Here is a 15,047-nt window from a genome sequence, read left to right on the forward strand (position 1 = left end):
CTCCCCATCCGCCCCCAGTAGCGATCGTTTCCCTGTTTGAATTTGGCGCCTGGCGGTTCCTTGGTATCACGTGCCGGCCCGGACCAGTGAAACGCAGCGGTAGGCGGGGCGAAGCGAGGTGGACCAATGGGTGGTTGCTAAGTAGCATAGGGATCTGCCTGGCCGCCTGTGAAGAGCCTGGTTTGGGTGGTCTGGTGGAGGAGGTCGTTATTAAGTTTGTTGGTGGGTCATCTGTTTCAGTAGAAGTTATCTGGCCTGAGCCTCTGAGACTTTAGCTTTACTGCCAAGTTTGGTTCTTAGTGTGTGCGTTTGTGTTCGCTGCGTTCGTGGAAGGAAAGAGAAGCTTCAGCGGCCGTCTCAGAGATCTCCAGAAAAGAGCATCTGAACTTCACTGGTTTGTGAACATTAAGGCTGTATCTCAAAACCTTATGGGATCTCCTAAAGGGGCTGTTAAGTTGTTTTGATAATGTGTAGTAAGCAGTTAAGATGTTATGTAGCTTTATATCTTTAACGAGAAAATGTACTTATTGCAAGGTATTTTCTTTGAAATTGCTCACCTGTGTCAATCTGCTTCTAAATGGAAAAAACAATCTGAAGTTTTGAATTCAGTTTTGAACATAGCTGGTTCTATATTTTTGTATTTTGCTCAGGTCTTATCAAATATGGATGACTTTCAAATGATTTCTGGAGTGTTTTTATGGAAAAAATTCCTATGAGTTTTTTTTTTTATGGCTTGTGTATTTAAAGTATGCATTTTCATAAGGAAATAATATCTTCTGCAATGTTATGCCTTGTTCAAAACGCTACTTCAGGACTCCTTTTGCTGCTTAGACACTTCTACCTTGTTTGTATGGTTGTATACCACAATGTATTTGGCTATGCCTTCTTGAAGCTTTAGAGCACTTAACTACTCATTCTACTATGTATGTGCTAAATTTGATTAAAAGATGTAAAAACTACTGGTAAGTAACAGTCTATATAGAGGTGTGTATGCAATGTTACTGTATTTGTGTTTTGCTCAAAAACTTTATTTGAGGTTTCCAAATAATTGTTGAAGTCCATTTCTGTTTATCTTCAACAGATTTGAGGGTGCTTGACCATCTTCTCAGAGTGCTTTCCTCCTCCTCCAGTTGGTTCTAGCAAGCATCATGAGGTTTCAAATTCATTTTGTAATACTGTCTGATGCCTCCAAAAAAGAAGTGTACCCGCAAAACTAGAAAGGCAGAGCTGGTATTCCTTGAGAGGCCATGGGAGGGACCCATCCATTGCTGTGAAACTCCGCTGTATGTGGCTGAAAATCCAGTACGTGTTTCTACAAAGCCTGTAGACCAGAACACCTCTACTGCCTGGGTTGGTATATGTTATCAATTTCTCTGTGTCTTGCAAAAACAGGTTTTTTAATTTTCTCCCACATCGCAACAGAGAGTTTTGTGTCCTTATAAGGAAAGTCAACAGCATGGACCTGAATTTGTTATAGGGTCTAATGCATAAATAAGTGCATGTGAGTTTTTTCACATTCAAATACAAAAAATAAAATCCTGTGTATTTGAAGGCATAAAACTATAGTGTGTACAGACCACAGTTTTTATTTGTCTTCTGAAAAATTAATTCTGGTGAAGAAGTAGCTTGCTTTCTATGGCAATTGAAGATCCTGCACATAATAAATTTTCTTTTGAGGAAATCTTTTGCTGCTCAAAATTGCTGAAATCTAAAAGTTACCTGTTTAAAAACATGTTTTGTTTAAATACGACACCACTAAACTTAGGGAACAGAGGCCTTTGCTTCAGAACTACTTATTTTAAATTGCTGTCTTTTTAATTCTGTGTGTTTAGAATAGTTTCTCTCTCATAAGCTCCTTTTATAGTCTGAAGAATATTCCAGGGACTGGTTTCAGTTTCCTGAGTCCATATTTTATATCCGTATTACAAAGTTTTATGTTTGCATTTGGTTTGGTTTTTTTTTGTTTGTTTTTTTTTTTTTTTTTTTTTTGTTTAATAAAGAAAACGGGAGCTGCAAAGGCAGACTATTTCTATACAACAGTAATTATCATCTAGGAGAGCTCTTAGAGCTTTGTTTATTGACCTTTTGTTTCTGTTGTTATAAAGTAGACTTGAGGTGTGGTTTCAAATCAATATGAAACATTCCTTTAGCCTTTAAGATAAAAGGGGACAGCTTCTCTAGCAGCGCCTTTTATGATAAGACAAGGGTAAATGGCTTCAAATGAAAAAAGAGGAAATTTAAACTGTATATAAGGAATAAGGGTAGTGAAGCACTGGAACAAGTTATGCGGAGGTAGTGAATAACTTGTCTCTGTAGACATTAAAGGCCAGGCTGTTTAGGCCTCTGAGCAACCTGATGTAGCTCTTGTTCTCTGCAGGGGAATTGCACTATCACAGAATCACAGAATGGCCAGGGTTGGAAGGGATCTCAAGGATCATGAATCTCCAACCCCCCTGCCACATGCAGGGCCACCAACCTCCACGTTTAATGCTAAACTAGATGACCTTTAAGTATCCCTTCCCACTCAAATGATTCTATGTGTTGTTTTTTTTTTTAATTATTATTTTACCCTGTAATGTTTATATAGGTAGGTTAGTACTATGGCTTTTAAAACACTGCATGAAATAATTGCTGTCAAGATGTATGCTTTTTGTTTGGAAGAGCTTAAAATAACCATATTGTTCTGTGTTCTAAATATCCAGTGTTTTCTTTGAAGTCAACAGCACTGAAGCTATTAGATATTGGAAAATATTGGTAGTTTTTATAATTCCCTGAACCGTCCCCTACGGATGGATATCACTTGTTTCGCTGGCAACTGAATTTCTGCTCTTTCAGATCCTCTTGACTGCTAGGCTCCTGGTAAAGCCTATATGGTGTGTTCTCTGAAGCGAGGAAGTCCAAATCAATTGTTCACTTACGTTATTTTAAGTTTGTACCAGGATACAATTATTAAGAAACTAGAGCCATGATTCCCTAAAGAATGGCTTTGGTTCAAGCAGTTCAGATGTACAGCACACAATCACTACCCATTATTAGCTTGTACTTAGTTTTTGAGGGACTGTATAGAAACTTGAGAAGGCTAAAAGGGGTTTGTGGTTGTCATAACCATGTCCAGGTTGGAATACTCTAGGTAAAAACAAATTGCAAGAAATTGAATGTGACTTTTGAGACTCTAGAAGATAAGGACTACTGTAAAAGAAGGATTTGCAAGTCTTGAGTAAGTGCACAAAGTCTTTCAAAGCTCAATAATCTGTATTTCATTGATAGTCTTCTACAGAAAGCTGATTTTAGTAGAACTGACTTTGTGGTCATCTGTTAATCTTTGTGTTGTAGTGTCTCTAAAGAAAACGTGTTTCAGGGGGATATTTTGAAGGCCTAATTAACATTATATTACTCCCAATTGTAGCTGTAGTTGCTCAGAAATACTTGGGCTGCAGTGTAGTCCATTTATTCTGCTATGCTAAGAAATAGGATCCAGCTCTGAAATGTTTTAAGTCAGCAGGTGTTGAAGGCATTAATGCCTGTTGGACAACTTAAGCTTCTGATTTAAAGTCTTGTGTGCTTTTCTTTTTAAGTTTAAGTTACCCAGGGATAGTTCACTTGCACCCCACTCACTTCTCAGGGATAGAATGTAACTTTGAGGTTCAGAGGTGTTTCCTGCTTACCAGCTTGGCTAACAACTAGTTTGCTTTGCTGCAAGCTAGCTTTACCCATTTAATTCCCATGCTGAAGAAAGATGGGATGGGTGGGAGAGGAGAATAAGGTTGGTGTTCCTCTGTCTGGAAAAAATATTGTTTTTTTCTTATTGTGTTTTTAGGTGTGCCCACAATCTGAAACAACTAAGTCATTGGTTTTGAGAGCGTGTCAGAAGAAGCGATGTGATTCTCACAAGCTTCAGAATCGGGATGTCAGCTATGGTTTGCTTCGTGCAGAGACAGCTTGTCGAAGATCTGTGGCCTGCAAATTTCCTCCCTTAATTTTTGAGAATTCAGAAGTATGTTCAGTCCGCTCCACAGATATGCTGAGTCATGCAGGAAAGAACACACAGCATTCTCACATCCAGTGCAAGAAAGGGATAGGATCCAAAGCTAACATCCAGGTGAATGGTTCTGAGAACTGTAGTGAAACGCCATCATTACCTATTTCTCAGCCTGTAGGGCCAGCAGTCTTCAGCCCACTAGATATGGGGATGCCACAGTTGCCTTCTTTAAGGAACTGCACATGCAGCAGTGCTCTGCCACAAATCAGTAGTCATGCTGAGTTGGTGTCCAGCGTCAACCACTGTGGGAGGGAGCAATTGGCAGAAACACTAGTTATGGATACTCCTGAGCGTGAGTATGGAATAAAGGTCACCTGGAGGAATCGGCCTCATCTCCTTAAGTACCTGAGAGACAGAGGGAAGCTGAGTACTGCTGACATACTGGTAAAGGCACACCTTGAACTCTAGAAGTCAGGGTGCCTCCTGATTGGCAAAACAGTAATTTTATGCGCAAGGACTTGCCTAAATACAAAACGCTCTTTTCAACGATAAAGAGGGGCAATAGCTTAAGCTATACATCGTGCTAGGGCATGCTAATTCTATGTCGTAGCAACGCGTAGGGTGCACCTTGTTCTCAGGGGGTGAGTGGCACTTTTTTTTTTTCCGGACTCATCTTCCTTGCAGAGGGTGGGGGAAGGGAAGTAAGTGCAACGCGTCTTCCCACCCACACACCTCCCGCGATCCAGACTTTAGCGCCCTGCGCCACCAGGACAACTGGCGGGCTTGGGGGGAAGGGGGGAGGAGGCGGGGCTCGGCGCTGACCTGGCTGCCTCTTGTGCGCATGTGCGGTTCGAGTTCTTGCCAGCTGAGGGAGCGCAGCCGCCAGTCGTGGGGCAGTGTGCTGTGCCTTCGGCCAATGGCGCAGGGCTTAAGTTACGAGTTCCGTCGCCGAGGGTAGCGGTGAGGCCGAGGCAGGGTGCGTCGGCCGAGGTCCTACAGTAAAGGAGGGGCTGAGGATGGAAGGCGCGCGGAGCCGATGCGGGCTCAGTGGGGGCAGGTGAGTGGGGCCCAGCGCGGCAAAGCGGGCGCGAAGCGGTCTGCGACGAGTCCCGTCCCAGGTTGCCCCTGCGTCTCGGTGGGGTCGGCCCGATGCGGTAGGTGCGATGCGGTGCGCTGCTTCCCCGCTTCCAGCTTCTTGCGGGCGGGCGCGGCTTTGGTTGAGGCAGCGTCTCCGGGAGAGAAACCACTGTGAACGTTTTTTTTTTCTTGCGCTTCTGATCGTAGTTGAGTTTTTGAGATGTGAAAGCGCTAGCAAGCTCTTAGGCATCTGAGTGGGGGGAAAAAAAAAAAAAAAGGAACAGCTAAAGGGAGCTTAACTGACGTAATGGGAAAAGCATGTTAAGTTTGGAAGAGAGATTTTTGGAAGGAGATTAGCTGGAACCCCAAATTACTGAAAATTCCAATGTGAGGATGCAGTGAAAAGAGACTTTGACAACGTGATTAGGGAAGTGATTGTGAAAATGCAGAAAAAGAACTATTTTGTGCCTCTGATGTTTGGATACACGATGTAAAAGCCAGTAAAGAGAGAAACAAAGGAATGTGTAGTGGTTGAGTTATGGTAAAGCCCACGTAGGACAAAACCCATATTTGTTGATGGAATAGACTTGGTATTTTTTAGTTGGAGAGTGAAAAAAGGCATTAGAATTTGGTGGCATCCTGTGATCTCTTGGGTCAGCCAAATATGCTGTGAAACACCAAAGTCAGCATAAAGAAGAAATCTAAAGCAAGTTCTGTTCTGAAATAAGTGAACAAAAAAATAATGGCTACATACCCCAAAATTTTCTGGCATAGATATTAGACTTTAAATTTTGACAGAATTGAAACTACAGGAGAAGATTCTGCTTTTCTGTTAACAATTGTGATAATACAATTTCTTTCTGCTATGGAACTTGTTTTGTATACTTTCATGGATGTTTCACAGAAAAAGCTGAAGAGTAATGCAATTTCATCTGCTAGCTGCTTCTCCCATAACCCCAGTTTATTAAACAATTTCCTTAACTTTCTTAGTTGCAGTGATTAATGTAAGAATACTAGAATACAAACACCTAAATAAATGTACATAGTTTCTAAGTAGATATTTAAGACCTTTTGTTGAGTCTAAGGAACCAGTTAGTCAGTATTTTTGTTTTTTCTTCCTGAAATGAAATACCCTTGCTATTCAGCAATATGTAAGATATGTTGAGACATAAATAATTTTATTTGATGGATAGGTATGTGAGATTTTGGGTTAGGCCCCTTCTAAATATATATTAATACTATGGTGTTGTGTTAACTTACTACTTCCCCACCAATGCTGTCTTTCATTTAAGAAGACTGTAATTAAAGTAGTAGCTAGAGTTCATTTTGAAGTCTGATTGACTTTCATCTAGATATGATGCGTCTCAGTGCTTTATAAAAATAATGTTGATTGTATTATTTCATTGTTTTGGTAAGTACTATGCATTTCTTTTTAATTTGGGGAAATCTGAAGCTAAAAGTGTTGGATAAAGTAGAGACATTCACATGAATTCACACTGAGATCATTGTAAGCATTTAAAAGGAAAGAAAGAAGGGAATTTGGCTCTTATCACAAAATCATATCGTAGAATGGCTTAAGTTGGAAGGGACTTTAAAGATTGTTTAGTTCCAACCCTCCTGCTACATGCAGAGTTGCTGACAGCTAAATTAGGTTGCCCGGGGTCCAATCCAACCTGGGCAATGTCTTGGGAATTGGGGTATCCACAGCTTCCTGGGCAACCTGTTCCAGTGCCTCACCATCCTGAGTAAAGAATTTCTGCCTAGCATCTAACCTAATTTTCCCCTCTTTTAGTTTAAAGCTTGTCTTATCACTATCAGACCATGTAAAAAGTTGTTTGTTATTTCCCCCTCCTGTTCATAAGCTCCTTTCAAGTACTGGAGGGTCATAATGAGATGTCCCCAGAGCCTTCTCTTCTTCGAGCTAAGCAAGCCCAGATTCTCAATTTTTCTTCATAGGTGAGTGCTCCAGCCTTCTGCCAATCTTTATGGCTCTCTTCTGAACCTCCTCCAAGATCTCTGCATCTTTATTGTGCTGGGGGTCTGAGATTTGGATGCCTCACAAAGGCAGACTAGAGGGGAGCAGTCATCTCCCTTGTCCTGCTGGCCACCCCTCTGTTGATGCAGCTTAAGATACTGTTGGCTTTCTGGGCTGCAAGGGCATGCTGTTGGTTCGTGTCCAGCTTTTGGTCCACAAGGACCCCCAGGTCCTGCTCAGCTGAGCTGCTCTCAATGACTTCGCCCAGTCTATGCATGCCATATGTCAAGGATTGCACTGATGCAAGTGCAACACCTTGAACCATTCCATATTTGGAAGACCTTAGTATAGGCTATCAGGAGTGTTGGGCTTGACTGTTTTATATATATGCATGTAAACTATAGTTTTTTTAGGAAGAAGCAGTTAACTGCTAATAATTATCATCGCTAATCTGTAATCCAGACAAGACTGAAATCCTAAATTTCCTATTAGTCCTTGGGTATTTTTATTTGAATGCAGGTGACCTTCTTGAAATTAACAAGAATTTTTGTAAACTACAGGATAATTTACAATTGTAAAATTGTGCAGGTGTTATCCTTAGATAAAAGAGAATTGACTTAACATTTTATTTGCACAATCCCTTTCAAGTCTGAGCATTAACCAAAAACTCCATCTCAATGTGATACATTGGTAAATATAGAATCATTTGAGTTAGAAGGCACCTTTAAAGATCGTCTAGTCCAGCTCCCCTGCAGTGAACAGGGACATCTGTAGTTCAGTTGGGTTGCTTAGAGCCCTGTCCAGCCTGACCTTGAATGTCTCCAGGGACAGGACATCCACCACCTCTGGGCAACCTGTTCTAGTACTTCATTACGTTATTGTAAAAGAAAAAACAAAACAAAAAAAAACAAAAAAACAACAACAACAAAAGAAAAAAACACCAAAACCTTACTCTTTATATCCACTCTAAATCTGTGCTCTTTTAGTTTGAAACAGTTTCCCCTTGTTCTTTGACCACAAACTCTGCTAAAGAGCCTGTCCCCTTCTGAAAGGCCTCTATCAGGTCTCCCCAGAGCCTTCTGTGTGCTGAATAGCCCCAGCTCCCTCAAACTTGTCATCACTGGGACATCAAGGGACATCCATCCCTTGGATTATTTTTGCAGCTCCCCTCCAGATACTGCAACAGGCTCATGTTTCTTTTGTACTGAGGACTCATATCTGGATGCAGTGCTTCAGGTAAGGTCTCACCTGCTCAGAGTAGTGGGGCAGGATCACCTCCCTTGTCCTGCTGACCATACTTCTTTGGATGCAGCCTGGGATAGGGTTGCACATTGCTGGCTCATGTCCAGCTTGCCATCTATCAGTACCCCCAAGTCCTTTTTATCACAGCTGTGCTCAATGCTTTCATCTCCTGGCTTGTATCAATAGTGGAGGTTGCCTTGGTCCAGATGCAAGACCTTGCACTTGGCTTTGTTGAACCTGTCTAGGTGTTACTGATTTCCATCTGGACACTGATCCATTGACCACCATGCTCTGAGTACGATCTTGCATTCAGTTTCTCATCTATTAAGCCATCCACCCATCAAATCTGTCTTTCTGTGATTTAGAGAAAAGGTTGTAATGGGAAACTGTGTCAAAGGTCTTACTGAAGTATAAACAAGGTAAGTGGCCCTTCCCTTCTCCACAGATACAGTTGCACCATCAGAGAATCTCCAAGGTTGTCAGACCTCCAAGATCATCCAGTTCAACCTACCGTCAATATTTCTTCTGTAAACTGTATCTGTTACTACAACATCTAGATGTTTATTAAACATTTCTGGGGACAGTGACTCAACCACCTCCCTGGGCAGTTTGTTCCAGTGCCTTACTGCTCTTTCAAAGAAGAAATTTTTCCTAATATTCAGCTGACACCTTGAGGCCATTCCCTCTAGTCCTATTGCTAATTATGCTGGAGAAGAGGCTGGTCCTCCCACTCCCCCCACCCTCCAACTTGCCACGGCCTCCTTTCAGGTAGTTGCAGAGAGCTATAGGTCCCTCCCTGAGCCTCCTTTTTTTTCAGACTGAACAATCCCAGTTCCCTCAGCTGTTTTTCGTAAGACTTGTGTTCCAGACCCCTCATCAACTTCATTGCCCTTCTCTGGACATGCTGTAAGGGCCTCAATGTCTTTTTTAATTTTTTTTTTTTTTTTTTTTTTTTTGTAGTGACAGGCCCAAAACTGAATACAGTACTTGAGATGTGACTTCACCAGTGCTGAGTTTAAAAATAAATAAATAAAAATTATAAACGGCCACTAGCTTTGTCAGGTGGAATTTATCCTTAGTGAAGCCATGCTGATTGCTTGATATCGCTTCCTTCTCTTCCGTGTTTCTTAGCATAGCTTCTGGGATATTCTGTTCCATGAGCTTTCATTGCAAAGAGGAGCGCCTGCCAGCTCTGTGCCATACCTACCTTTAGGCCCGGCTCTGCTTCCCGTAATTGGTTGCGCAGGCACAGGTCTGCTGGTCTGTTCTGTTATGGGAGCTTTCGCTGGAGGCGAGTGACACAATGAGGCGTAGTAAGACAATGCTGTGGCAATGCCTGGAGGCCCGGGCCAGTCCTGCTGAAAGTGTCACCGGCTTCCCTGCCTCCTCCCACTGTACGAGGGAGGGCCGAGTGGCAGCAGCCCGGCGGTGACATGCGCCCACATACCATCATAATCCTGCACTAGTTACCGTTAACCCCAGGGACATCTGCTTCTACATGGAGACCCTGTACAACCTGCCCTTTACAACATGTGCATCAGAATGTGATATCATTGTATTAGGGACTGACTGATTGCATTTTTAGCATTTTTGATATTTAATATTTTTACACTTTAATATTGAATAAACGTGACTGAGACATATTCCAAGAAGAGAATATTTTTTGTGATTGCAGTACTCCAGATTCACAATCTATCTAGGGCTTGCTATGGTATTTACAGCCCGATTCCACCAATTTTTAATCTCTCTCTTGTAATTTGTTATCTCTTGTTTATCATGTCTGTACTATCCATTTCTCTAATCTTTACAGTTGAGTCTCTCACTATCTGCTTATCTTTTTATCTAAGCATACCCTAGCTGGTATGTAAGGTTGGGGGAAAAAAAAAAAACAATTTTAACTCTCATAAGTGTGAATGAAGAAATAATCCTCGCTTTTCCTACGATGTAGACAGCAGTGGCAAGAGAGGGAAAAAGTAGCAAAACCATGTTCTTGTCACAAAATTTGCACTCAGTAATTGCGAGTGTTAGAACACTGAAAGTCTTTATAAAACTGTAGATTGTAGGAATTGTCTTTTCAGTTTATAATAAATTATTTTCTCTTACATTTTAGGTTACTGAGGACCCATCCTTATAAAGACTGTATTTGTCTTTTTCTTCTGCATTTTTTTTTTGTTTCTAAACCACTGTTGATATTAGCATCAGTAGAAGGGAGAAGTGCTCTGATCTGACATGAGAGATGGTATGACTGGTATAAGTTATTTCTATACAAAATCTTTATGCAACTGTTATATAATATACTAATACAGTAGCCATATAGGTTAATGCAGATGCATATCTAGATATATGTACAGACTGAAGGACAAGAGGTTGGAGAACAGCCCCATGGAAAGGGAAGTGGGGGTTTTGGTTGATGGCAAGTTGAATCTGAGTTGACAGTATGTGCTGGCAGCCAAAAGGACCATCTGAATCCTGGAGTGCATCAGGTCCGTCACTGCCTGCTGGTCAAGGAAAGGGATTGTTTAATTCTGCTCTTCACTGCTGTGGCATCACCTTGAGCACTGTGTGTGTGTTTGGGTGCTGAAGTGTAAGAAGGACTTAAAACTCTTCAAGCGTATTCAAAGGAGGGCTGTGAAGATTGAGATGGGTCTAGAGCAGGCATATCTGGCCTGTAGCCCGCATGCAGTCCAGCTCAGCTCATTCTGTAGCCCTCACCCCCTGCTGCTGCATCATCATGGCGGCAGGTCTGCCCCATTCGAGCAGCCTGGTCTGGCCTAGTTGCAGGGCACAAGCAGAGCACAGTGCAGTGCAGACAAATAATATAAAATAGCACTGTGTTTAATTTGTAAGGAAATAGTGTCAGTTTTCAAAGATTACAATTTGAAAAGACATATGCAGAAACATGCTGCCAAATTCAGTGCACATCAAGGAATGCTTCGTAAAGATGAATTAATGGAACTGAAAAAGGTCTGGCACCTCAACAAAACATTTTCAAAAAAGTTAAAACTCACATAAACTCTGTTATAAAAGCTAGTCATGTGATAGAAAATCTGCAAAGAAATTAAAACCATTTACTTAGGTGAGTTTGTTAAGAGATGGATAGAAAGCATGGCAGATATAATGTGTTATGATAGAAAAAGAAAAAGCAGATTTTTCTAAAATCAGTTTGTCTATGACAAACTTATTACTTATTATTATAATATTAAACAATATTATATGTCCATTTGACTGATTATATTACATTATAATTATATATTATATGTCCATTTGACTATGGACAGATGAAGTGAAGAAATAGAAAAATCTATTGAAAAAGATTTGGAGTGTAAAACTGCTAATTTCAAATTTTATTCTTTGATGATAGATTAAATTACTGATGCTGCAGATACGGCTCTACTTGCTGTTTTTGTTAGAGATATTGATAACAAATATGATATCACTGAAGAAATGAAGAAATGACTTCTTTGATGCCACTGAAAGACACAACTAAATCTATTCTTTTGAATGAAGCAGTAAAAAAAAAAAAGAAAAAATTACAGCAATTTTCTTTGTCAACATATGTGGTATAGCTACTGATGGATGATGCCCCAGTGGTTGTTGGTAAAAAAAAGGGACTTGCAAGATTAATAGAAGATGATGCAGTTACCTCTGCTAACTCAGATAAAATATCATGGCATCAAGCATCAAGAAAATGTATGTGTAAAAGCTTTAAAAATGGATGCCACGCAAATCTTCAAAGCTGTGAATTTCATAAAGCCCAAGAGACTGAATCGTCACTAGTTTTAGGAGTTCCTTAAAAGCATAGATGCTGATTATGGGGTCATCGTTGACTTTTCTGAATGAAGGTGGCTAATTCAGGGTAAAATGCTAAAAGACTTTGCAAAGTGAAGTCATGTCCTTTCTGGAATCAAAAGGAGAATTTGTTCCAGAATGTGGAGATTAAAAATGGCTCAAAGATTTAGCATTTTTGCTGAATTTGGCCACTCATTTGAATGAGTTGAACATGTGTCTTCAAAGTGAAAATCAACTTATCTGTACTATGTTTCTGACAATATTAGTGCTTGGAATGAAACTTAAATTATGGCAAGATCAAGTTATGTCAAATAATTTCATGCATTTTGATACATTGCCTAAAACAGTTCTATGAACAGTGAAAAATATGCAGGTGTGCTTTCTATTTTGATAAAGAAGTTTGAGATTAGATTTTCTGATTTCAGGGTTTTGGTTTTTTTTTTTATATTTGAAAGTCCATTTGGCCAACAAAAATGTATGACTTACAGATTTTCACATTAAATGCATATTGTTGCCATCGGACATTCAACTTTAAAAAAAGGAAAAAAAAATGATCATGTCTCTTTACCAGACTTGCATAAGCGCTCTCTTACCAAAGAAAAATATCCCTCACTTCACAGTCACACCTTATTCATGTCATTACTTTTTGGCAGTACGTACATTTGTGAGCAATTATTGTCAAGGATGAAGCACAGGAAAAGTAATATTTAATCAAAAATCTGGGATGAACACATGGAGAAGTCACTAGGAATGGCAACCACTGCCATTGAACCAATCTGATGCATTAGTTCCACAAAAACAAAGTTAGACATCCAACTAGTTTTATGCCTTTGTTCCTCCCTGTTTTTTATGTAAAATTTGTTACTTAAATACATTGAGTTTGTATGCATTTTGTGTGACCCATGGCAATTCCTGTTTGCTTGGTATGGCTCAGGCAGGCCAAAAGGTTGGACAGTCATGTTCTATAGGACAGTGGTGTATGATGAGCAGCTAAGTTCAATTGGTTTGTATTGTTAGGTCATACTTGTTTATCTCCACGGTTTCCTTCCAGTCCTGGATAGTCTACTGTTTTATTACTTTGTGGTGTAAGAAAACTTTCTGTGGATAGACTTGAACTGGGATTGCTTCAGTCTCCTGTTCTGTCAGTGGGACACAGTTGGACAATCTACACAGTAATATTGTTGACTGTGTGGTAATTGGGTCATAGAATGAATGCTTCTGTGAATGCATTTGCCGACATGCCTAGAAGTGTTTTCTTAGTCTACTGCAAGAACATTTACCCTTACTTCTATTGTTCTTCAAAACATAACATCTATGGGATATCATCCAACAGCTTGTGTCTCATCACTCATACACTCCATTCCCATTAAACATTCTTATGTGAAATTCCAGAGAAAAGTAGGACAAGAATCTGAATCTAGTAGCTGTGTATCCTACTTCAGGATGGAAATCACATTTTGCCATTTCAGTCTTAGTAATAGCTTCCCATTCAAGCTAAAAAAAAAAAGCTGGACATGGACTGAAACTCCACAGTGAGTTCTAGAATGTTAATTCAGATTTTTTCTTTTCATTTATTTCCTTCATTTTTATTTTGACAGAAAATAGAACAAGTGCAATTTGGCATGAAGAGTGGTAAATTTCATAGAAGTTTTGCTGTCTACCTGAATTAGAGATTTTGTGCCATTTAACTGATTTGTTACTGTTTCTAAGTTCATTGCTTCATTCCCTTGTTCCAGGAAGCAGGAAGTAGGAGCTATGCTTTTTTTTTTTTTTTTTTGGTACCTGATGTATTGCTTTTGAACAATGTATGAAATACTGAGCAGTGTGTTAGTCAAAACTGTCCTGAGCTGATAGTTAAATCATTTTGTGAGGCTAGTGTTTCTGTATTATTTTCTTGTAACAGCTTGATAACAGTTTATTGTTATCTAAGTCATCCTCTGAAACCTGGACTCTAAACTATTTGTTTATCTTGTGATCTCCAGAACCCAGACAGGCAGAATCACAGAGGCAGAGGCACAGAAAGTTAGAGGGAGCCTTTGGTCATCTTCTCATCCAACCCCACTGCTCCATAGGGTCAGCTGGAGCAGGTTGCACAGGGTGGTGTTCACTCAGTTTTTGAGCATCTCCACAGAAGGTCATTCCACAACCTCGATATGCAGTTTGTTCCAGTGTTGACTGGCCTCACAAGAAAAAAACATTTTCTTTTATTCTGATAGAATTTTTTATGTTTCAAACTGTGCCCATTGTCTCTTGTTCTGACAGTAGGCACTAGGGGCTCCATCTTCTTTATGCCTTCTCATTGGCTGTTTATATACCTTGTTCAGCCTGCAAAGGAGTTGGTTCCAGAAGGATCTTATCAAACTCAGCTCTTTCAACTCATATGAGAGATGCTCCAGTCGCTCAGTACAGCTTTGTGGCCCTTTGCTGGACTTGCACCAGTACATCCATATTTTCCAGGGGGCCCAGTAGTGGCCGCAGCACTGACTTCACCAGTGCTGTGCAGAGAGAAGGGATCACTTCCCTTGACCTGCTGACGGTGTTACCCCTAATCTTAGAATCATTTAGGTTTGAAAAGACCTGTAAGATCATTCAGTACAACCATCTTCTCCAAGTCTGTGTCTATACTATGTCCCTAGTGCCTCATCCACACATCTCTTAAATATCTTCAGGGATGAGGACTACACCATTTCCCTGGGCTGCTTTTTCCAATGCCTAAGCACCCTATCTGTGGAAAAATTCTCTGATAACCAATCTAAACTTCCCCACACACAACTTGAGGCCGTTGCCTTGCATCCTGTCACTTGTCAACTGAGAAAAGAGAGCACCAACCTACTTGGAGCAGCCTTCTTTCAAGTAGTTTTAGAGAGTGATAAGATCTCCCCTCCAACCTCCTCTTCCAAACTAAACAGCCCCAGTTCCCTCAGTCATTCCTTATAACTCTTGTTTTTTAGTCCCTTCACCAGCTCTGTTACTCTTCTCTGCACA

At 40.5% G+C, this 15,047-nt stretch overlaps 2 protein-coding genes across 6 annotated transcripts in view; both read left to right on the forward strand.

Annotated features, from left to right (window-relative positions):
- The first annotated feature begins 137 nt into the window (after positions 1-137).
- RHNO1 (RAD9-HUS1-RAD1 interacting nuclear orphan 1) lies at positions 138-4,784 on the forward strand. 3 transcript variants are annotated; one of them, XM_042866628.1, is made up of 3 exons: positions 138-394; positions 1,082-1,302; positions 3,818-4,784. In XM_042866628.1, the coding sequence occupies exons 2-3, from the start codon at positions 1,183-1,185 to the stop codon at positions 4,445-4,447; spliced, it is 750 nt and encodes a 249-aa protein (XP_042722562.1). In that variant the 5' UTR covers positions 138-394; positions 1,082-1,182; the 3' UTR covers positions 4,448-4,784. The 3 variants fall into 3 exon arrangements, with proteins under 3 accessions (XP_042722562.1, XP_042722560.1, XP_042722561.1); XM_042866626.1 differs by having other exon boundaries at positions 1,082-1,350; positions 3,818-4,783; XM_042866627.1 differs by having other exon boundaries at positions 157-222; positions 1,082-1,350; positions 3,818-4,783.
- A 37-nt stretch (positions 4,785-4,821) lies between these two features.
- Positions 4,822-15,047, forward strand: part of TULP3 (TUB like protein 3) — a 34,950-nt gene continuing 24,724 nt past the window's right edge. Inside the window, exon 1 of one of the 3 annotated variants that reach the window (XM_042866622.1) lies at positions 4,822-5,036. In XM_042866622.1, coding sequence (XP_042722556.1) covers positions 4,996-5,036 — 41 coding nt within the window. In that variant the 5' untranslated portion in view covers positions 4,822-4,995. Of the gene's footprint in view, positions 5,037-5,105; positions 5,134-15,047 lie in introns of those variants that run through there. The other 2 variants (XM_042866625.1, XM_042866624.1) reach the window with 2 other exon arrangements.

Source organism: Lagopus leucura, unplaced genomic scaffold (genome assembly GCF_019238085.1).
Source record: "Lagopus leucura isolate 7727_CA_CO unplaced genomic scaffold, USGS_WTPT01 Super-Scaffold_100001, whole genome shotgun sequence".
NCBI classification, from domain to species: Eukaryota; Metazoa; Chordata; class Aves; order Galliformes; family Phasianidae; genus Lagopus; species Lagopus leucura.

Coding starts and splice junctions, on each gene's coding strand:
- RHNO1 (XM_042866626.1), top strand. CDS start 1,183: ATGCCTCCAAAAAAGAAGTGTACCCGCAAAACTAGAAAGGCAGAGCTG. Junction 1,351..3,817: donor AGAACACCTCTACTGCCTGG/GTTGGTATATGT, acceptor TTGTGTTTTTAG/GTGTGCCCACAATCTGAAAC.